This window comes from Hydractinia symbiolongicarpus, chromosome 6 (genome assembly GCF_029227915.1).
Source record: "Hydractinia symbiolongicarpus strain clone_291-10 chromosome 6, HSymV2.1, whole genome shotgun sequence".
Classification (NCBI taxonomy): Eukaryota; Metazoa; Cnidaria; class Hydrozoa; order Anthoathecata; family Hydractiniidae; genus Hydractinia; species Hydractinia symbiolongicarpus.
Window position 1 is genome coordinate 33,826,268 of NC_079880.1, and position 23,287 is coordinate 33,849,554.

A 23,287-nucleotide genomic window follows, 5' to 3' on the forward strand; every position below is an offset into this window, starting at 1 on the left:
GTTCCAAGCAAGCGATGAAAATGATATGGTGGAAAAAGCAGTTCTTTTTACGGGCGCAGTAATTGAAGATAAAAGTGTTTTATTGTCAGAAGCTCTTAACTGTGCTGTACTAGATAGTGCTTGTTCAGCAACTGTTACTGAAGAAGATTGGCTTAAGTGTTATTTGGATTCACTAACAACAGAGCAAAAGTGTAAAATACAACGATCTCCCAGTGACACTGTTTTTCGATTCGGTGGTGGGGAAAGATTAAAATCCAATGGCAAAGTTAAAATACCATGTAATATGGCTGGGAAGGAATGTGAAATTGTGACAGACATAGTTGAATGTGATATACCTCTTCTTCTTAGTAAAACAGCTATGAAGAAAGCGGACATGAAATTAGATCTGGTAAACGACACTGCTGAAATATTTGGTACATTAGTTGATTTGCAGAATACAACATCAGGCCATTATTGCGTACCCTTGAAAGAGGATGAAGTCTGTTTATCCAACTCAATATTGATAAATGAGTCGTTTAAAGAAAAAGAAAAGAAAGTTGTAAAATTGCACAAGCAATTTGGACATCCCACTGCAAAACGGTTAGCAAGTTTGTTGGTTGATGCAAAACTATATGATGAAGACTGTAAGAGAATCCTGGATCAAATTGAACAGGACTGTGAAACATGCAAGAAGTTTAAACGGACACCACCTAGACCAGTGGTCTCACTGCCATTAGCTACTGATTTCAATCAGTGTGTTGTAATGGATCTTAAAGAATGGGTAAAAAGTAAAATATGGTTATTTTACCTCATTGATGCAGCTACTCGATTCACTTTAGCTACAGTAATTCGAAGCAAATTACCTTCTGTTATTATTGACAAAACCATGCAGTTGTGGATTGGCAATGGATTTGGTGTTCCTGGACGCTTATTAGCAGACAATGGAGGAGAATTTGCTAATGAAGAGTACCGGGATATGTGTGATAACCTAAATATTGAAGTTTTAAACACAGCAGCTTGTAGTCCATGGCAAAATGGATTGTGTGAAAGGAACCATGCAATTGTAGATGATTGTTTGAGAAAGATTCTTGATGAAAACCCAAAATTATCGTTGGAAGTTGGTTTGGTCTAGGCACTTAATGCCAAGAATTCCTTGCATATGAATTCTGGTTATAGTTCCTATCAATTAGTTTTCGGACGGAATCCGAATTTGCCATCAGTGTTAAATGCAAATCCACCAGCTTTAGAGGGTGTAACCGTATCACATGTGTTTGCAAAGCATATTAATGCCCTTCATAATGCACGTAAAGCATTTATTGAAGCTGAAGCTTCAGAAAGAGTTAGAAGAGCTTTGCGTCATCAGATTCGAAGTACTAACACACAGTATTACACTGGAGAGAAAGTCTACTATAAACGTGATGATTCACCGAAGTGGAGGGGTCCTGCTAAAGTTATTGGTCAAGACGGCAAGGTTGTTTTTGTTCGGCAAGGCAGTTTGTATGTCAGAGTCCCACCTTGTCGATTAGTTAAAGTGGGTCAAGAATTTTCTGGCTCTAATCAGAACAAACTTGACAATACAGATCTTAAAGAGAACAAAGATGTAGGTGATCATCAATCAGAAGTAGTGATTAATTTAGAGGTTGAAGAGTCAAATGCTACACCTGTGCAACAAGAACAACGTAACAGAAGTGAACATGAGGAAAATGTTTCAGATGTACCAGAAGCAGAAATGAATTTGGAAGGAGAACAACAGGTGTCTGTTCGAAAAGAGCATGATTTTCCCAAAGTTAACGACCATGTTGAAGTGAAAATGAAAGATGTACCAGAATGGTTTTCAGCAAAAGTGATAAGTAGAGGTGGAAAAGCTACAGGGAAGTACAGTAGTTGGTACAACATAAGGAAAGAAGGTACAAATGATGAAATGTGCCTAGATTTTAAGGATGTTGAAGATTGGAAAAAAGTTGAAAGTGTCAATGTAGTTATTCTTCCAGAACACGTACATGATACTGTAGAGGCAGTTAAAGCAAAACAGAAGGAATTAGACAACTGGAAATTGTTTGATGTTGTTCGACAGGTTCCGGATGATAAACAAAGTAAGATATCAACAAGATGGATTATCACTGAAAAAGAAGTGGATTCCTCTAAAGTTGTTAAGGCACGTCTTGTTGTTAGAGGATTTGAGGAAGAGCACAAACTGCAACGTGACTCACCAACCGCAGCTAAAGACACTCTTCGTATGTTTTTTGGAATAGCAGCCTGCAAGAATTGGAATTGTGTGGCATTAGATGTAAAGTCTGCATTTCTGCAAGGTCACACTATTGATCGTGATGTTTATGTTACACCACCCAAAGAAGCAAATGTTCCAGATGGATTCACATGGAAGCTTGTTAAAGTCGTTTATGGCTTAAACGATGCTCCAAGAAATTGGTATTTCAGTGTACGTCAGACCTTATTAAAGCTGAAGGCAGAGCAGTCCACAGTAGATAAAGCACTTTTCTACTGGAAAGATACAGATAACAATCTGTGTGGCATCTTTATAATGCATGTAGATGATTTTGTACTTGCAGGAAATAAAATTTTTGAAGCATCTATTATGTCACAGTTGATTAAGACCTATAATTTTGGTAAGATAGAAGAGACCAACTTTAAATACATTGGGATAAACATTTCTCAAGATGCTGGAAATATAACTATGGATCAAAAGCAGTATGTTGAATGCATTCAGGAAATACAGATTTCAAACAAACGATCCACTAGAAAGCGTGATGAACTCAATGATGACGAATTACATGAACTTAGATCTGCAATAGGACAATTGAACTGGATAGCTACTCAAACTCGCCCAGATTTGGCTTTCGATGTGCTGGAATTAAGTGTTTCCATTAAAAACGCAAGAGTAGAGCATCTTTTGGTGGCTAACAAGGTTATAAAGAAAATGAAAGCCACTAACAACGTGTGCTTAATCTTTCCAAATATGCCAAAGTATGAATTGTGGAAGTTGGTAGTCTTTTCAGATGCGTCATATGCAAACTTACCAGATGGCGTCTCCAGTGCTGGCGGTAGTATAGTGATTGTCGTTGCGGAGGATGGGAAATGTTTCCCAATTTCTTGGTGTTCAAAGAAGATCAAGAGGGTTGTTAAGAGTACCATTGCTGCTGAAGCCTTATCCTTAGTTAATGGTATTGATAATGCATACTACATAGGCTGTTTAATGTCACAGATTTTGTTTTCACAGAGAACAAATGAGAATTGTATTCCCATAACAGCTTATATTGATAATAAATCTTTGTATGAAAATATTCATGCTACTACTCTGGTGTCAGAAAAACGTCTTAGAATCGATATAGCAGCTATTCAACAAATGGTCAATGAAGGAAAAGTTTCTGTTCGATGGGTACCTGCATCATTACAATTGTCAGATGGAATGACCAAGCAAGGAGCATCCTTGCAGCGGTTGATGAATGTTTTAACGAATGGGAAGATTACGTTTGATTGATTACATTATGAGCAAGTTGTTGTAGCCCATAGGAAGATGATATGTCAGGGACAATAATTCTTGTTGTTGAACGAATCAAAAAAGAAAACACAACAAAACTACATTCTTTTATTTTTAAACATTTCATTTTGTTCAGAAGACAGTTATTGCAGAATGCTATCTCTCTTAAAAGATGGGAGAATGTTTAAGATTGTTTACTATGTTTACTACTGTTATATTTTAGATTAGTTTTTAATTGTGTTGTATGACTGGGGGTTTTATCTATATCAGTAAATAAATTGAAGTTAACACTGCAACATGGTGAGTTTTTTATTGACAGAGTAAATTTCAGTGATTTAAGAAAATAGGAAATTAGGTTGCACCAACAGGGTTCCCACGCCTTCTTATCTCCTCAAATTCAAAAGGTCTCCTAAATTCTCCTCAATGTCCTCAATTTTTTAAATATTTAGGTTTTCTTCTCAAATCTCAAAAAATTTTAACATTTGGTTATTTTTTTATATATGCTAGTTTTTATATTGTTTATTTTGAATCACCACAACTTGTGGTTGTTGTGGCCTACAAACACTTAGTTATTTTTTGTAAGAAAATACTGTGATGCCAGTCTGTCTTCCTTTATTTGTACAAGTGCAAGTTTTTTGCCTCAAATCTCTTCAATTTTGTTAACAGAAGCTCCTCAAAAATTACAAAAATCTCCTTAAAAATCCTTAAATTTTTTTTGTAAGAGTGAGAGTGAGAACCCTAACCAATCAAGCATGGCACACATTTTTATTTAGACCCTATCTGACAATTTCAATCATGAGAATTGGTCATAATGTTTTTTGCCAAGTATCTTTGTCAAAAGTTATATACTGTCAAAAATTGTTTATTGGTGTCCCCGAAAACTACTAAATTCAGAAACTCAGGAACTATGATAATAGTGAAAATATTTTTTGACTCACATCAAACCAACCTAAAAACATGCTGTAGCAAGATGCAAGTGTTCATTTCAAATTTTTTTTTTAGCAAAAAGTATGTTTTCAATCAAGAAGTATTTTTATAGCGCACTTCACTGGCCACCTTACAGCTGTTTTCCACTTTAAGAAAATTTTCCATGGAACGAAATGGACAGGAACAGATTTTTCTACTTGTATTTTCCATTTCATAATATTGCACATTTTTATACAGAAAGTGAACACATTTTGCGCAATTCTCGCAAAATAAAACAACCTAATTGGCTAAGCAATTCGCTATTTGTCTTTTTCGCGCACAACGCAAAGAACAAATTTAAGCAGTATTACCGACTGAAACCTTGTGACGGACCACCACCGTGATTTTACGGACTATCAAAAATTCATAAACAGAGAAATCCAATTCGACCAATAGTCTCCTGCACTGGAACACTGTTATACAACCTATCAAAATTTTTCGCTTCTATCCTCAGCAAATTTACAGCAAGTGACCACAGCAAAAACTCAAAAGAATTTTCGGAATACATCAGAGAAATAAAAATAGCGGACGAATGCATGGTATCATTTGATGTCACATCACTCTACACAAATGTTCCCATAAAAGACACCTTAAACATCATTAAAGACCTTATCGAAAACGATTCTGCATGCAGTGAAAAGACGAAGATTCCAGTACCGGATTTTCTGCGTTTGGTTGAACATGTTCTAACCAAAACATGGTATCTGTTTAATAAGAACTTCTACACTCAAACAACCGGAGTTGCCATGGGAGGCCCTGCATCATCAGTAGTCGCAGAAATATACATGCAAGCACACAAGACAACAGCATTAGTCATATCAGACAGACGTCCAAAGGTTTGGAAAAGATTTGACGACGTATTCGCCATAATCAAAAGATCTCATAAGAGTTCCATGAACACATCAACGGCCTACATCAACAAATCAAATTTACTGTTGAGCTTGAACACGATCGCCACTGACCAGTACCATAAATTCGAATCGAACCATCAGAAATCTTGCAAAGAAAGTGTCATATCTTCATTACTGAATCGTGCCAACAGCGTAGTCAGTGACAAACAGGAGAGGAAAGTAGAAATTTGACCTGTAAGAAATGCATTAATCGCAAATGGATACAGTCATAAAGTCATCACACAAGTAGAAAATAAAATGAAGAGAAAATGCAACGGAGACAACAAGGAAACATCAGAGAAATTTATCGCATCAGCATTCCTACCTTTTGTACCAGGTACCAGCGAGAACCTTTGTCGAGTTTTAAGGCAACACAAGATCAAATGCATTCTTAACTCTAAAGACACCCTAAGGAGCACTTTGTCTAAACCAAAAGACAAAATAAACCTGGAAGAACAAAGCAATGTTGTTTACGAAATCCCGTGTAAAGATTGTGATGCAGTGTATATAGAATCGAACCAGACGTTAAGTAATTAGGATTAGAAAGTAATACCTCACTATGTGGAAGTTTGAATTGATATTCTTGCATAGATTGACCTTCTACCTCCTGTGCTGTTTTAACTAGTAGAACATTGATCTCAGCAGTTACAAAACACTCTAGCTACCAATTCAGCCGTTCTACCTTTAAACCACGAAGCCTTAGAAAAATCTTTAAGGTGACAGTATGCCTTTTGAGCATGGTTTTTAAATCGCAAGTACGGAGATATTTTTGAAACACACCCTGCACTCAAAAAAGTGACTTCATTTACAAAACCACTTCGTTTCCAACTGTCATTTAATGTTCTTTAGCATCGTAATAAATGTATGTAAAAACAATTTTTTAATTATTTTCCACAAAGTCCGTTTTTGATTTATTTTATTTTTTCAAAAAAGGCCATTTTTAAACTCAAACTTTCGTCTTTAAGATGTAATATCTAGAGAATCGTTAATTTTTTTACAATAAAAAAGTTGCTTTTAGATAAACAGGTTAGCTTCAGCACAGTAGCACTCTCCCTTGTAATGCTTTTGTATTTTTGTAAAAGAGATTTGAAATGTAATAGATGGTATACGGAAATAATAACACTACAAAAAGTACATATAGGTGAATATTTATCATAGCACATCCGTATTTCATTCTTAACAGAGAATGGTTCACCCCGATCAGACATCTGATCTTGACGGGCGAGTATAATGCGTGTAAGTCATATTGAAGAAGAACTACTTTGTTCATCACTAACATACTGCCAAGCAGTGAGCGGGATTCGATCCGCGGTCCCCAGAACGGGGAGCCGCAGACGAACCCACTACACTACGTGCGGCAATATGTTAGTGATGAACTCAGATAGTTTGCATACATATGAATTTTTCTTGAATGAAATCCATGTATGTGATCCAGTAGCATGACGTCAAAGGTTTATTGTATTTCTTCCGTACTTCTTCTAATAAATCTTCGCTTTCACTGGAACTTTCATTTAACCTTCTTCTGTGACTTGTGGAAACATAACAGGATGGCATAGAAGATGTTTACTTTGATTCCTAATCAGTCTCTTTTTTGCTAGAGAATTAAATTTTTTTAAATTTTTTCACCTTTCGTTTTTTTGAAGACACGAACAGCGTTTTATGATAACTTGACATATTTTAGAAATGAAAGATTTGAGGGTTTTTTTTCAAAAAAACAGATGGTCATTTCTTTTCATAAAGGAAATATAAAAGATTTTTATATTTTGAAAAATTAGACTCAAGAGGATGATAAGTGTTAGAAACATCTCTCGTAACTCCTATTAAAATTAAAGGTGTGAAAGACTGAGCAGAAAAAAAAGTTGGTTATTTGGATAAAGTCAACATTCTTTTTGGAGAATAAATATCAGTATTTTCACCATTGGAAAGATCGTCGTTTCTATAGTTTAAATTGCTAATAAAAAAACATAAACGTCACCCTAATTCACCCTCATTCATTTAGTTAACTAATTCGTAATCAATGGCGAATTTATAACTTAAAATGAAAGATGCCATTAAGAATAACACAACTTTTCACAGCTTGCGTTTTTCAAATTTTGTGTACAGTAACTTTTTCCCAGACCCTTTTTCCTGCACGGTCTTGAGACATATAGGATTGTATTATGTGTGTTATGTATGACTTGAAAGGTTAATCAACATAATGTATAGGTTTGTGAGATTTTTACAAACAGTTAGGAGATGCTGTGTTTTTAAAGTTTCTTTGATGACGTTATCAACCTGCCTATTCTGAAACTTTCTTAATTTGATCCGTAATTTAGCTTGGACGTTTTTAGTGCAATGCAATGGTTTCACTATTGAAATAAAAAAAGGACCGATTTTGTAAAATCTTATTTACAATGGTTTTTTTCAATTTTGGGGGAAATTTACTCGATTTTTGACACAGAAAGGTGATTGTCCATTTATATATATAATGTTGTATTGCAAACTGTTTTTTTTTAATATTGTGTAAAGTTTTATGGGGGAGAACTGCATGTGGTATCAACCTATTTTCAAAAAAAAAAATTTCAACCACAACTCTGCAAAAGTTATAAAATTCTTGAGTCACAAAATTTGGAGCATCAAAGTAAATTTTCTTGCTATTCTTCAATCCTAAATTTATTTCCAAAAAACGCACTATTTAGATGTGATCTTTAGATGTTTAAAATGAGAAATTATAACTCTGAACTTATGCAAGAGGCCAGATTTTCACAAAATCAATTAAACTTTATCAACCGCGAAAATTTGTTATAAGATAATACCAAAATTACACATTTTTTTTTTTATGCACAAAATTTTAATATTCGAATTGTAAAATTTCAAATGGCTGTGTTGTTTGCTTTTTATGCATGTATATTCGTTTTTCCATGGGCATACAGCAACTGTCTCCCTGATTTACTTTTTTTTGTTTTAGATATGTTGTATCAAACAAATAAAGAAGTTTTGTTAGGAAATGTAATACGTAACTTGCAAGGTGATCAAATAGGTATGATTAAGTTGTATTTTTCTCCTGACTCTTCCAATTGATACAGTCGATAAGTTTCTATTTTTCTTTTCATATAGAAACATTACTGACATTTATTTGTGATTGGAATACAAGCGCGAAACATAGTTATGCCTCACAAACAGGTTTGTGGGATATCAAAAGAAGTCTATGAAAAGTGTTATACAATATTAAAAAAATTATATTTATTTCTTAGTGTTAATGCATATTCTGAAGTTGAAAACACCAAATGAATTGTTGGAACTGTCAAACATGAAAGAAACTATTGAATCTATGCTGCCATACACAGGTACTTTAAGGTTGAATAGAAAAAAGAAATTTAATACAACCTTAATAATTTACACCAACATTTGAAAATGATCTTTGTTTTCATTTTTGTGTTTACAAGTTAAAGACAGCTTATAAATTACCTGTGTCAACATAAATAGCTGAATTGTGGATGTTATGAATTTAGGAAAAATACAGTGAGCAATACAAATGATATTGTATATTTAGAACGACACTGCAAACGTGTGAATCAACTCTTGCAGGTAAGAGAGACAACGTAATATCCAGATTTTTATGCCACGTTGATAAGTAAAATAAAAGTAGTTTCTCGTTTTTGTAGCAATCAATGTTTGTGGATTACACGTTGGAATCAATGAAGTTGTCTTCCATCACTTAACCAGTCGAACTAAATATGATTTAATTTTCATGTCCAGCATACCAGTGGTACAACAAGGATAAATTCTTTGGAGTGCATATTTTTACATGCATTGTATTTTTCTATGCAGAATTTTGAACATAAAAATTATTACGAAGCTTTGTTTGTTAGAATCTATCCCTTGAAATGTGTTTTCGTTGAATTTCTCATATAATAAAACTGCCATGCTAAAAATTTGTCAGGTATACATAATTGCAGCAAAAAGGCAGGAACTCCTCGAGAAGGTCAACACAGTTTTTTCTATTCTTTTAAAAGTTTATACAGATCATGTCTGATTTTAGTATATAGTATTGCATCAGGGATTTTTTTCTCATCCTGTTTTTTGTGTTTGTTTGTAATAATTCGTTTTTTCCTTTTTTTTCTGGTAAAGATTAAAAAAAATGGCAAAACTAAAACAACGCTCTGGAAAGCAAAAAGTGCTTAAACAGAAGAAAAAATTCGGAGAAAGACTAGTCATAGGTAAAAGTAAAGTGGCAATGAAGAAACAATTAAAAAAGAAAGAAGATCAATCTCATGAAAGCGATTTTGAAATCACGGTTGAAAATGCAAACAGTAAGATTCAAATTGAGGTAATGTTATATGTTGTCATGGTAATTACAAAACATTTTTTTAAATACCCCACAAAATATGGAGATAAGTTATTCACTACCACTACATCTAGGGTAATTTATTTTCACTATTATACCGAAATTAGGAGTGATTGCTATTTACCTTTCTTGAAATATAAGTGAAAAAAAGATTTAGTAGCATCCATGTTATCTTGTTGTTTGAGCAACACTGAACAGTTTATTGTAATTACAAAATACACTAGTGGTAAATCTTTTTTTGCATGATCACTGTTAATACTTGTTTGGTTGCTTCAGGCTTTCGATGAAAAAAGTGCAGGCCATGAACTGAATACAAGAGAGATGGTAAAAAAACAAAATAAAAAGCAACAAAAATCTGGTGGTTTTCAAGCAATGGGTAAAAACTCTACATTATATTATTTTGTTGCTCACCCAATTTTTTTTTGTTTTTTTTTTGTTTGTTTGTTTCTTTGTTTGAGTTTAACTACTAAATATTTTTAGGCTTGTCACACCAAATTTTCAAAGGTGTTATTCGTAAGGGCTATAAAGTACCAACACCCATTCAACGAAAGGTATTTTTATGTTTTGTTATCACTGTCTATTTTAAAAGGATTGCATATGCTCCAAGATTTAAAACCAGGTATACACTTACTTTTTTTATAGACAGTCCCTCTCATAATGGATGGGAAAGATGTGGTTGCTATGGCAAGAACAGGTACAAATTTGTTGAAGTGTAGTTAAATCACACATACGGAGTAGCGTGATATGTTGGTTTACCCTTTCGTCACGGTGGCGGTCTTCAGGAAAGTTTTAACGCACTGGATTCGAGTCATTGTTATAGCTTATTTCAATGGATAAAAAAAATCTCTACTATTTTCTCACGTAAACAGAAGGCTGAAGTTGTGCTTTCCTGATATTAAGTTAAGGAACAAGACCTTTATCTTTAGCTGTTTTTACTGAAGCATGGCCCTTAGCTAGGATAAAGAAAAAAGCTGTTGCTGAAATTTTTCAAGCAAAAATGAAGTGAATTAAACACATAATTTTAAAATCAACAATTTAAGGATGGTTTGAAAGGACGCTATGTTTAAAGTGTTTTTATTGTCACAATACGTAATATTTCTTTCTGTTTGTAGAGGTCCTCATAGCTAGCCAGAATTTAGAGACTTCATGCAGGGAAATTTTTCTTTCTTTTTAACAAAACAAACAAACAATTTTCATTATGTGTAGAATTTATGTCGTATAATTTATCTGGACAATATTGCATTAACATATAAAGTTCTTGAAATATATAACATTTACACTTTTTATTTTAATTTTTCTCACAAAAGCAAAACTCATATTCGGTTTTGTTTTCTAAGTTCTCATGCGCAGAGGAAAAATATTGCTTAGGAAATCCGTTTTTGAAAAAAAGCTTTTGTCTGGAATGATCAGAATGTTTGGAAAAATTTTAAAGCATGCAGAAAGTTTGACGACCTACATTTTCAAAAATCTTAATTTTAACACGTCAAAGGCTGCATTTTTTTTTGGCAAGTGTTTTTTCCTTTTGACACACCATGTTCTAATTAGTTTTATTAACAACTTGGTTTAAATTTTATCCTGCCCTCCTCAAATACAAAATTAAGGAACATGCAAGTGATGCAACTGGATGGAAACGTAGCTTATTATTTTTTTATTAATATCTAGATCAGTATTATATTGACATATTCTTTGCAGGAACGCGTAGACTAAAATGTTTTTTCGTTATGTGTGACTTCAAACCGACCGCGGTTTCTTGCTGTTATAAAAATGTCATCTGAGCATTTAAATTTTTTTATCGCATAGGTTCTGGCAAAACCGCTGCATTTCTGGTCCCAATGTTTGAAAAACTGCAAGCTCATTCGACGAAGGTATGTGCAGAAAAACACTATTGTGTTAAAGGGATCCCAAGGTACTTTTACAAGTTGGACTTACCTGAAAGATTTTCATAAGAAATTTTAAATGACATATTCACTTTTTGTTAAAAGTTCATGTAATCTCAGATATCGTTTTTTAAGTATTTGTTTTTCTTGCCACCTCGATCTTCTTGTTCCTTAAAAATTTCAGACTAGCTCCAGTTTTTTTTGTGGCACACGACCCTGTAAGTCATTTATGTACTGCTCAAATTAATGCCTTTCATTCGCTATAATTAATGACTTTCATAGCCAAAAACAATTAATTTACCTTTCGCAACATATTTCAAAAAATTCAACATACTTTCCAAATCGATCGGTGTACAAATGATTTTTTTTTTAATAATTCAACATGATATACTAGCAGCGTTGAGCAAGAAAAAAGAAAAAAATATATATTAGCAGCAGGTGTGTGCATGATTTTTTTCATGCAAATTGAAAAGAATTTATTTCATTAAACAGGTTGTAAAAATTACTGATCTATAACCTGTCGACCTGGGCTGCGTATGATGCTCAAATCAGTATTATTAACCCTGTTCCCAACAATCCTCAGGTACGAGGTTGCCTAAGTTACTCAGTAGGTGGATATATATATATATATATATATATTAAAAAATATTAAAAACTCAATAAAAAAGAACAGTGATTTAATTCCTCCCACAATACAGGAAAAGACAGAAATTTCTGTCTAATTATAGTTTGTTTTCTTATGATATATTTCCAATATGTAGCGCAAACATCTACGCTGCTGGTTTCGTCCTAATAAACTTTTAGATACAAAAAATGTTGGGTAACCAGTTTAAGATTTAGAGTATGCTAACCTTGTACCCAGGTGTTTTGGTTCTGAACTGATCTGCTCCTCTATAATAGGACCTTTCAAAAGCATACATCATACATTAATGTCCATCGAAACCCCCATAATTCAACATTTTTAGCGTCAACAAATAACTGCTGCCCAATTTTCGCACTTTTAGAATACTGTGGCAGTTTCTATATCATGCAGCAAAATTTAGCTGAGGTAATTTTTAAACTCAACAAAACACAAAAAAAATGTTTAAGCTACCTCTTACGCTTCGGCAGCTAATTTTAGGGGGGGGGGGTAATATTTTTAGAAAAGATTATAAACGGGGGGTGTTAATAAATAAGACGAGGTGGATTTTTGTAGAAATCCCTAAAATGAGGGGGGAGGGGTTAGATTTGTTTTTCTTACGCTAATTTCGAACAATTTTCTCAAGTGGCAAATATTCAAAATGGTTTGAATATGATACCCTTGCATTGCAATAATAATCAAAAGAACAAACAGTTTCTTTGTGTTTGTTTGTGATCATACTTATGGATGTTAATGTTGAAAGATAATATCAGCACTGTGTTAACACTGTTGTATAGACGTTGTTCTATTTTATTTCACCTGCAGAAAGTGATATTTTTCTTTCAAAATCCTTAAACGGGAGGGGTTGCTAATAAACAGGGGGTGGGTTGGTATTTTGACAAAAACTGCTAACTGGGAGGGGTGTTAATAAATAGAAATTCAATGATGTAGTTGTAGCACAAAAAAATGTTGATTTATTTGTCGCTAAGGGTTTGTTTGTGCATTGCCATAGAAGCCAGCCAAACTATACTATGGCTTTTTTTATGCACGTGTAATCGCACAAAGTCCTAGGGTCTTCTCATTTGCAATTTTATCACAGCAAATAATTACTTTACAGTATTATATTTAAAAATTATGTGTTTTTTACATTGTCAAATGCTGAATACTGTCTCGAATTAAGCCCTTAACCCTAATCAAGCTTTAAACGGGACTGATTCTGCCCCCCTTCCCCAACCAACCATTTTGATATATGTGGCATGTTAAACGTTCAATAAATTTCACAAGGTGAATCTCAAGCGAAGAGGAAAGTCGCAGATAGCCAAGATGGCGGTTGTGCGAAAAAAAAAATACTGGAGTTATATTAAGGTTTACCAAAAAGTGAATATATCATTTAGAATTTCTCATGCAAATCTTTCAGGTGAGTCCAACTTGTAAAAGTACCTCGAATCCCTTTAAAGCTTGCAAGGTACACAGAAAAGAAGAGAATTTAGAAAGAATGTTAGAGAACGAGGGACTTATTTCTACATTTTTTAGAAATATTTTATAGAGCTGTGTATCGAAGTTTTCCCAAATGTGTTTTTGACAGTTGTATCATCACACTTAACTCTTGTTCAACTTGTTTCCATTTCACTTTTTTAGTGAATATTTCATATATTCATACTATACTTTAAAAAATGTTTTTTGATGCAAAATCTTAGAAGAACTCGCAATTTTTTTAGGTTTGGTGTTCTATATTAACTATATTTAGGGTGCTCGAGCATTGATTCTATCTCCCACTCGTGAACTTGCCATACAAACAATGAAATTCACAAAAGATGTAAGTAACCCACTTTTATGAAATGTTATTTCCACTTGGTGGCCAACACCCTTGCTTTGTTTTCATATCAATTTCCGTACCACAAAGTACGCCTGTGAAAATGCAGAATAACATGAAAATGAAAACGAGATTAGTTATGAGCAAATTTGGGAATGCTGGTCGTTTACATGCAAGTTTGAAGAATGAATGAACATATAGTCGACTTTTTAAGATTTTAACTGGTAGTTTCACAAAATCGTTGTTACAACAGTTGTAAAGAGGGTAGTGGTAGTGGTGGTGTGACAAAAAGGGTTAAAATATTGTAGATTTTCAGTATCCTTTGGTGTATGTTGCCAGCCAAGCAAACCTAACCTACCCACGTATACAGGTTACTTTTTTACTTTCACTTCTTTTTCTTCATAAACATGAGCAACAAGAAACTTGCCATCACTACTGTAATTATTGCAGCTGTCTCAAAAAATAGTTAAGAAAAAGAAGAAGAAGGTATTGGGTTAAGCGGTCTTTATGGGACTTGATCTCCGAATTGCGTTTAAAAGAGGAGAATGAGTATGAAGATTAAATGATGTATATGCTATATAAATTTTGATAGTGTAAAAGCGGCTTAATGCAAATAATGCAAGTAAACAAACCATTTATGCACTACTTCCCTACAAACTATAAGTTTGCTCATAACTAATCTCGGTTTTATGTTCAGCTTGCTTGACTAGCCATAACTTTTGTTGGGAATGGAATTAAGTGCTGAAATTTTGTAACTTTTCCGATCTTTTACTGGAGCTTGTGATGAAAAAAATTTTCTGGAAAATATTGCAGTTTTTGGATAGGGGTAAATTTTGTAAATTTTTAAAGAACTGACATTAATTTAAGAGTGGTCACTAGGTGGTTACCAAAGGCTTACTAGGGACATATGGGTTCTAGTAATAAATTACTGACTAGATTCTACAACTGTACCAAGTTTCATCACTTAACAAAGTCGTTTGGGATATATGGCCCGAGGCAATTAAGTGGTAACACTTTAAAACAAAACAGGTGAAGAATTAACAAAATATTTCCGCTTAAGGGGTTTTACCCCTTTAAGCGGAAAAAGTGGACGGTTAATAGAGAAAAATGTGTTTACTTAATTTTACTGTTAATAATAGTAAAATTTGTTGCATCATGATTATTCTGTTCCGGTATGGTGTGTTTTTGTAGCTTGGAAAATACACGGATCTAAAGTTTACTCTGATACTTGGCGGTGACAGGTATTCATGTTATTTGTTTGTTTAGTGTTACAACTGTTGTAGTTATGTGACATTCCTTTTATAAAGTAGGCGCTTTTGAAGGTTATAAAGGATTTTTTTAAGGGAATTTGTTGTTGGAAAATTTAGAAACACAATAAATGGTTTAAAAGTTATGCTTTTTTATATGCTATATTATGGTAAAAAGTAGTAAAAATTATAAAAAATAAGTGCATTCATTACAGTCAATTTTTGTCACCAAAATATTTTTTTTGTTGAAGTAATTTTAAAACCTTTCTTCATACTGCCTACGTATTTTGGGGGGAAAAAATAGGGATGGCAAAAAAGATTTTTAGAATAGGAATTTTCGGATTAATTGCGTGTCTGACGCCTTCATTCTGCCATTATGGCTTTTTCCTTATTAGGTAAAACATTAAAAAATTGATGCCATAAACTAACATATCATATAGGTGGTAATGCTAACTCTGAAAAGTAAACATACTTTTGTATAGTAGATAGAAAAAAAGTAATACCTTAGTGAAAATTAGCCTTGCATTGTGTTTGTATGTAACTAGTCGATAAGTCGTGTGGACAAATCCACTCATTTGAATTTTGATAACATAAGCAATGAAGTCCACACAAATTTTTATTCAGAAATTTGTTTATCCGTTGCGAAAAATTTGAAATTTGGCTTGAAATTTAGTGCTTCTGCAGTATCATTATTTGTTAACAGTTCCCTTAGCTGCTCTGGATAAGGAAACAAATTATCAAGTGCAACTTTGGTATTATGGCAAAATTTGAAATACTTTTCATTTCCAAACTTTACGGCTTGACAATACTCACAATTTTTGTCCATAACACCGAAATAATAAACGTTAGACAATACATGTTGACGTGCAACATTATAATATGGGGCATTTCTGAAAAGCGCAAACAGCAATATCTTGTTGTGCATTTGCTTGTCTGCTATTTGCAACCTGCTCAAAATTTTGCCTTTGTCGTGCAACATCTCACAGCATCGCCTAAACTTCTACTGACAGCCTGATCATTCTGCATGACGTGCGATAGTATGTCTTTCAGCATCGCATACACATCTATTGGTAGTCTGCTTATTACATTCAGCACTACGACTTGCTGCTTTCCTAACAGTGTCACTCTGCTGCCTATTGTTAACTTGATCAACAGTTTCAGAACGATGCAAAGACGCGACACATTGTGCATGTCTATGCCTAGCTAAAGACATCAAAAATTGATGTACGTGGTATAACATTTAACTGTGACAGTTCAATATATTGAGGAATATCTGGTCTCGGGCTTATAACGAGACCTACCAACCTTTGATTTTTTTATTAAGCGTTCCAACACAAACATGTCTCCATTATTAAAAAATCTAAAACCAGGTACAGGGTTGTTACTGTTAAGTCACTTAAACTTTCATTACAACACTATAAACTTCCCCATAGCCAGCTATTAGCTTAGTAGTGCACATTTGGAAAACTTATTCAAAATTAAGTCTCCTTTTTTTTCTTCTCAGACCTTTAATATATACATGATGAATTGTGCCTAGCTAGGCTTCACAAAAAGTTCATAGGAAGCATGGAGGCTGAATGCAAAAAAATTGTTATCCTAAAAGCTTCACAAAGATAAACTTAAATTTCTTTGTTGTAGCTAGGTTGTCATCTTATTCTCGACAAAAAAAATCTCTGTTGTTGGTCTGTTGTCTTTTATTCTTGACAAAAAAGATAAAAATATTCTAGATATACTGCTTGGTCGTATGTAGAAAGAAAGTAGGTTATATACAATTACTGACAACTGTTTTGAATATATATATATATATATATATATATATATATATATATATATATATATATATATATATATATATATATATATATATATATATATATATATATATATATATATATATATATATTGCTAAATCGCCCTAATGTGGACAACTAAAGCAAAAAAAACTATCGTAAAGTGGACACGATCGTAATGTGGACATTTTTCGTGTCCACGTAACGTTTGCGCTAATTTCTAACCCTCTTTTGTTAACGCAGTCATAATGACATCTAATTGTCATTCTTAAGGGCCTAACAGAGTACTAATTAAGGTACTGTATGCATATTTTTACGCAGCGCAATTATTAAAAAATAGGCATATTGGATTTGGGGTATATATCTCTCTTTTGTAATTTTCGTACATTAGGTGGACACGATATATATCTTGCAATTCTGAAGCAGCGGGAGGCTATATCTCGGTCGTTTTGATGACGTGGTCTGTAACACAAAGGAGGCTCCTAATTATATTGTTTTTATGCAAAATTATGTCGGTATAAAAGATATATTGCAATTTTATTGGTTTGGCCTGCAAAAATACCGCGAAAATTTTCAGCACATATTCTCACCAGCCGGCATGCCGTACATCCATAATGGCACCTTTGTTTATCATGTGGATTGTCCTGTGGGAACGATAAAGTGTTAATTATTTTGTTTTTATGGAATTTCTCTGCCTTGTTTATGTGAATAAAGTAGATGAGGTAAACCCTATGTTATATTTCACCTCAATGTGCAGAAACAAGTAATATAATTTATCTGATTGCCAAGTTTCGCTCAGCTACTTTGCTAACTAGCCAGAAAAGAGTGGTTAGCTAGCTAATGTACGTTTCTATTTATGTAGTCAAACAAGTAGCCACCAATGTTAGTTATCGAAAAATCAAAAAAATATATAAGTGGCTAAGCTTTAGCTAAGTATCTGGCTACCTTTAGATGGATATATATTGCTATATTTCCTATGTTTTAGGGTTGTGTGAGCACTGAGAGTGGATTTAAGCTATCCATTTTGTTAAAAAAATGGCCAAGGTAGCTCAAGTTCAATACAATACTGTAAGTAGGAATTTAAATTTTGTTGTTGGACTATGTGTTCAGCATTTCTAATTCTTGCCACTTAGTGAAAGCTCTTTAGGAAACTGCTGTGTGTCACCTGAACATTTTAATTCTGTGATTTCATTTTTCTTGGTAACTTTCTCTTTCACCAGGCAACACAGAATAGCTATATATGACATGATATCCGGAGCTTTACATCTAGGATACAAAACTTTTTGGTGGCCACTAATCAACAGGATTGAATTTTCAGTTTTGCATGACTTAATTGAAAACATGTTAGTAGTGTTTTATTCTACGAGGGTGCCGATAAGCCGCATACGCCGTAAAAAGTGCGGGCGTTTTCCGGCTAGTTCGGCGTTTTGTAAGAAATTCGGTATTCGCCCGAAAAAACCCGCATAGGCCCGAACAATGCCCGAAAAACAAAAGGAAACAGACACTGATATGATTCATAAAAACTATAAAAATTAAAATAAACTTACTATGTGGTAGCGAAGTTCTTAAAAGAACTGTTTTTGATGGTTCTTATCGGCACCCTCTTTTTATTCTACAGACCAAGTAATTATATACCCTTCTTTGCCTCTGATTTTTTTAACATGAACTCAGGTATATATATATATATATATATACTTTAAATTTAATCAGAAATTAAATGCTTATATATTATTCATGCTTAGTAAGTGAGTGCGAGTGAGTGCAAACCATCCCGTAAGATTCACATTCAAATGAGGCTATTATATAGCTATTAGATTCAAATGTACGACTTTCTAATCTTGTGCAAAGTGATAAACATGTCACAACTATACATTCAAAACGAAAAGTAAATTTATTTTTTTCTTAATTGGGTGTAAAATTATTTCTGTTAAGTGAAATAAGTACTTTTATATGCCAGTATATTTACAAATGTACATGCTTCGAATATGAAAACTTGCTACCCATGTTGTTGTTTTCCAATTATCTCATGCTTTATGTTGAGCATTGACACCTTTGTGCTGTGGGGTGATGGTAGCAGTTTTAAAAATGGGTGGAATTTTGCTTGTTTCAAGGCACATTTTCCAGATTGTTGTGTGTGAAGTTGTAATTGTTGACTCGCATTTGGGATGAAAATTTCAACATATTAGTTTTAAGTATTTAAGGATATGTAAAGGAAATCTCTATATATGTGTCCACCTTGATTTTTAATATTTATATTTTTGATATGTCCACTTTAGGATGATATTTTCAATACATAAGTTTTAAGTATTCAAGAGCATATAAACGAAATATTTATGCATATATATGTTCACTTTGAGTTTTACAATGATAATTTCGACATAACAGTTCTAAAATTTTTAGGGATATGTAAGAGAAATGTCTGCGTGTCCACTGACTCAACTTTTACAATGTGTGCACTTTATGATGTTTATCATTACTTATGTTACTTATGTTAACTTTTGAAGTTGTGGACGACGGACGTCAGTCACTTTTTTCTTTGTTGTTTTGTTTGCTCCATTCGTAGACTAAGTTTAGGTCTGCTTGCACATTTTCAATGTCACTTTCAGAGCTAACCTTCATTGTAAGTCTTGTATCATCTGCAAAGCTTGAGAGAGATGCGTCCTTTACAGAAAGATCAGGAAGATGAGCGGTCCAAGCGCACTTCCTTGTGGTACGCCAGAGATGACTTTTGTGGTGTGTGAGTGGTGACCGTTTACTGAGACGTACCCTTATTTTGACTTTCCCAAATTGAACTAGTTGAATGCTTTTATTTATGTATTTTATTGAAGACATTTTTAATAAAAAAAAGATTTATTTTGTTACTTTTAGGATAAAACTTTATTAGGATGTATATTTGACTAAAAGAAAGAAACTTGATTGTATTTTTTTGAAACTGTGGTGATTTGGTAACTGTAAGTGGTCTAAAAAATTGCATCTTGACACGTGGAGGACGGGGATTTTCTTAAAACTTTCCTAAGATTTTAAGGTTGTTGAGGCTCATTTTCTTATCAAAAAAGACATGTAATATCAAAAGAGATGCCTATGTATATGGTCATTTTAAGTTTTACGAGTTATGACTTTGACATATCTACTTTAATATATAGTTTTGGCATATAAATTTAACTTTCTTTAAGAATATCTAAAAAGAAATATGAATGTCCACTTTGAGTTTTAAAATTTATGTTTTTGATATGTCCATGTTAGGATGATAATTGGGACATATTAGTTCAAGAATATGTATAAAGGAAACGTTTATGTATATGTCCACTTTGAGTTTTAAAACTTATGTTTTTGATATGTCCACTTTAGGATGAAAATGTCGACATATTAGTTTTAACTATTTCAAATATGTAAAAAGAAAATGTATATGTCCACCTTAAGTTTTAAAATTTATGTTTTTGATATGTCCACTTTAGCATGATAATTTCGAGATAAAATTATTTTAAATATTCAAGAATATGTAAAGGAATTTCTATGTATGTGTCCACTTTAAGTTTAAAAATTTATGTATTTGGTATGTCCACTTTAGGATGATAATTTTGAGATAAAATTATTTTAAATATTCAAGAATATGTAAAGGAAATGTCTATGTATATGTCCACTTTAAGTTTTAAAATTTATTTTTTTGACATGTCCACTTTAGGATGATAATTTCGACATATTAGTTTCAACTATTCAAAAATATTTAAAAAGGAAATGTCTATGTATATGTCCACTTTGAGTTTTAAAATTTATGTTTTTGATATGTCCACTTTGGATGATAATTTCGACATATTAGTTTTAACTATTCAAAAATATGTAAAAAGGAAATGTTTATGTATATGTCCACTTTGAGTTTTAAAATTTATTTTTTTGACATGTCCACTTTAGGATGATAATTTCGACTAGTTTTAACTATTCGAAAATATTTAAAAAAGAAATGTGTATGTATATGTCCACTTTGAGTTTTAAAATTTATGTTTTCGATATGTCCACTTTAGCATGATAATTTTGAGATAAAATTATTTTAACTATTCAAAAATATGTAAAAAGGAAATGTCTATGTATATGTCCACTTTGAGTTTTAAAATTTATGTTTTTGATATGTCCACTTTAGGATGATAATTTCGACATATTAGTTTTAACTATTCAAAAATATGTAAAAAGGAAATGTTTATGTATATGTCCACTTTGAGTTTTAAAATTTATGTTTTTGATATGTCCACTTTGGATGATAATTTCGACATATTAGTTTTAACTATTCAAAAATATGTAAAAAGGAAATGTTTATGTATATGTCCACTTTGAGTTTTAAAATTTATTTTTTTGACATGTCCACTTTAGGATGATAATTTCGACTAGTTTTAACTATTCGAAAATATTTAAAAAAGAAATGTCTATGTATATGTCCACTTTGAGTTTTAAAATTTATGTTTTTGATATGTCCACTTTGGATGATAATTTCGACATATTAGTTTCAACTATTCAAAAATATGTAAAAAGGAAATGTCTATGTATATGTCCACTTTGAGTTTTAAAATTTATGTTTTTGATATGTCCACTTTAGGATGATAATTTCGACATATTAGTTTCAACTATTCAAAAATATGTAAAAAGGAAATGTCTATGTATATTTCCACTTTGAGTTTTAAAATTTATGTTTTTGACATGTCCACTTTAGGATGATAATTTCGACATATTAGTTTCAACTATTCAAAAATATGTAAAAAGGAAATGTCTATGTATATGTCCACTTTGTGTTTTAAAATTTATGTTTTTGATATGTCCACTTTAGGATGATAATTTCGACATATTAGTTTTAACTATTCAAAAATATGTAAAAAGGAAATGTTTATGTATATGTCCACTTTGAGTTTTAAAATTTATGTTTTTGATATGTCCACTTTGGATGATAATTTCGACATATTAGTTTTAACTATTCAAAAATATGTAAAAAGGAAATGTCTATGTATATGTCCACTTTGAGTTTTAAAATTTATGTTTTTGATATGTCCACTTTGGATGATAATTTCGACATATTAGTTTTAACTATTCAAAAATATGTAAAAAGGAAATGTTTATGTATATGTCCACTTTGAGTTTTAAAATTTATGTTTTTGATATGTCCACTTTAGGATGACAATTTCGACATATTAGTTTCAACTATTCAAAAATATGTAAAAAGGAAATGTTTATGTATATGTCCACTTTGAGTTTTAAAATTTATGTTTTTGATATGTCCACTTTAGGATGATAATTTCGACATATTAGTTTTAACTATTCAAAAATATGTAAAAAGGAAATGTCTATGTATATGTCCACTTTGAGTTTTAAAATTTATGTTTTCGATATGTCCACTTTAGCATGATAATTTCGAGATAAAATTATTTTAAATATTCAAGAATATGTAAAGAAAAATTTCGACTAGTTTTAACTATTCAAAAATATTTAAAAAAGAAATGTGTATGTATATTTCCACTTTGAGTTTTAAAATTTATGTTTTTGATATGTCCACTTTAGGATGATAATTTCGACATATTAGTTTTAACTATTCAAAAATATGTAAAAAGGAAATGTTTATGTATATGTCCACTTTGAGTTTTAAAATTTATGTTTTTGACATGTCCACTTTAGGATGATAATTTCGACATATTAGTTTTAACTATTTAAAATATGTAAAAAGAAAATGTATATGTCCACTTTAAGTTTTAAAATTTATGTTTTCGATATGTCCACTTTAGCATGATAATTTCGAGATAAAATTATTTTTAATATTCAAGAATATGTAAAGAAAAATTTCGACTAGTTTTAACTATTCAAAAATATTTAAAAAAGAAATGTGTATGTATATTTCCACTTTGAGTTTTAAAATTTATGTTTTTGTTATGTCCACTTTAGGATGATAATTTCGACATATTAGTTTCAACTATTCAAAAATATTTAAAAAGGAAATGTCTATGTATATGTCCACTTTGAGTTTTAAAATTTATGTTTTTGTTATGTCCACTTTAGGATGATAATTTCGACATATTAGTTTTAACTATTCAAAAATATGTAAAAAGGAAATGTTTATGTATATGTCCACTTTGAGTTTTAAAATTTATGTTTTTGATATGTCCACTGTAGGATGATAATTTTGACATATTAGTTTTAACTATTCAAAAATATGTAAAAAGGAAATGTTTATGTATATCTCCACTTTGAGTTTTAAAATTTATGTTTTTGACATGTCCACTTTAGCATGATAATTTTGAGATAAAATTAT

The 23,287-nt window shown here is 32.0% G+C and overlaps 2 protein-coding genes across 2 annotated transcripts in view; both read left to right on the top strand.

The window, feature by feature from the left end:
• LOC130646928 (transducin beta-like protein 3) overlaps window positions 1-9,168 on the top strand; it is a 94,843-nt gene extending 85,675 nt beyond the window's left edge. The window contains exons 26-30 of the mRNA XM_057452602.1: window positions 8,279-8,350; window positions 8,428-8,493; window positions 8,565-8,657; window positions 8,864-8,898; window positions 8,976-9,168. Of these exons, the coding sequence (XP_057308585.1) occupies window positions 8,279-8,350; window positions 8,428-8,493; window positions 8,565-8,657; window positions 8,864-8,898; window positions 8,976-9,032 (323 nt within the window). The 3' untranslated portion in view covers window positions 9,033-9,168. The remainder of the gene's footprint in view (window positions 1-8,278; window positions 8,351-8,427; window positions 8,494-8,564; window positions 8,658-8,863; window positions 8,899-8,975) is intronic.
• Window positions 9,169-9,268: 100 nt separating this feature from the next.
• On the top strand, window positions 9,269-20,268 carry LOC130646930 (ATP-dependent RNA helicase DDX54-like). The gene is made up of 8 exons (XM_057452603.1): window positions 9,269-9,640; window positions 9,935-10,034; window positions 10,139-10,209; window positions 10,301-10,352; window positions 11,459-11,523; window positions 13,902-13,970; window positions 15,159-15,208; window positions 17,990-20,268. The coding sequence occupies exons 1-8, from the start codon at window positions 9,452-9,454 to the stop codon at window positions 17,997-17,999; spliced, it is 606 nt and encodes a 201-aa protein (XP_057308586.1). The 5' UTR covers window positions 9,269-9,451; the 3' UTR covers window positions 18,000-20,268.
• Window positions 20,269-23,287: the final 3,019 nt, after the last annotated feature.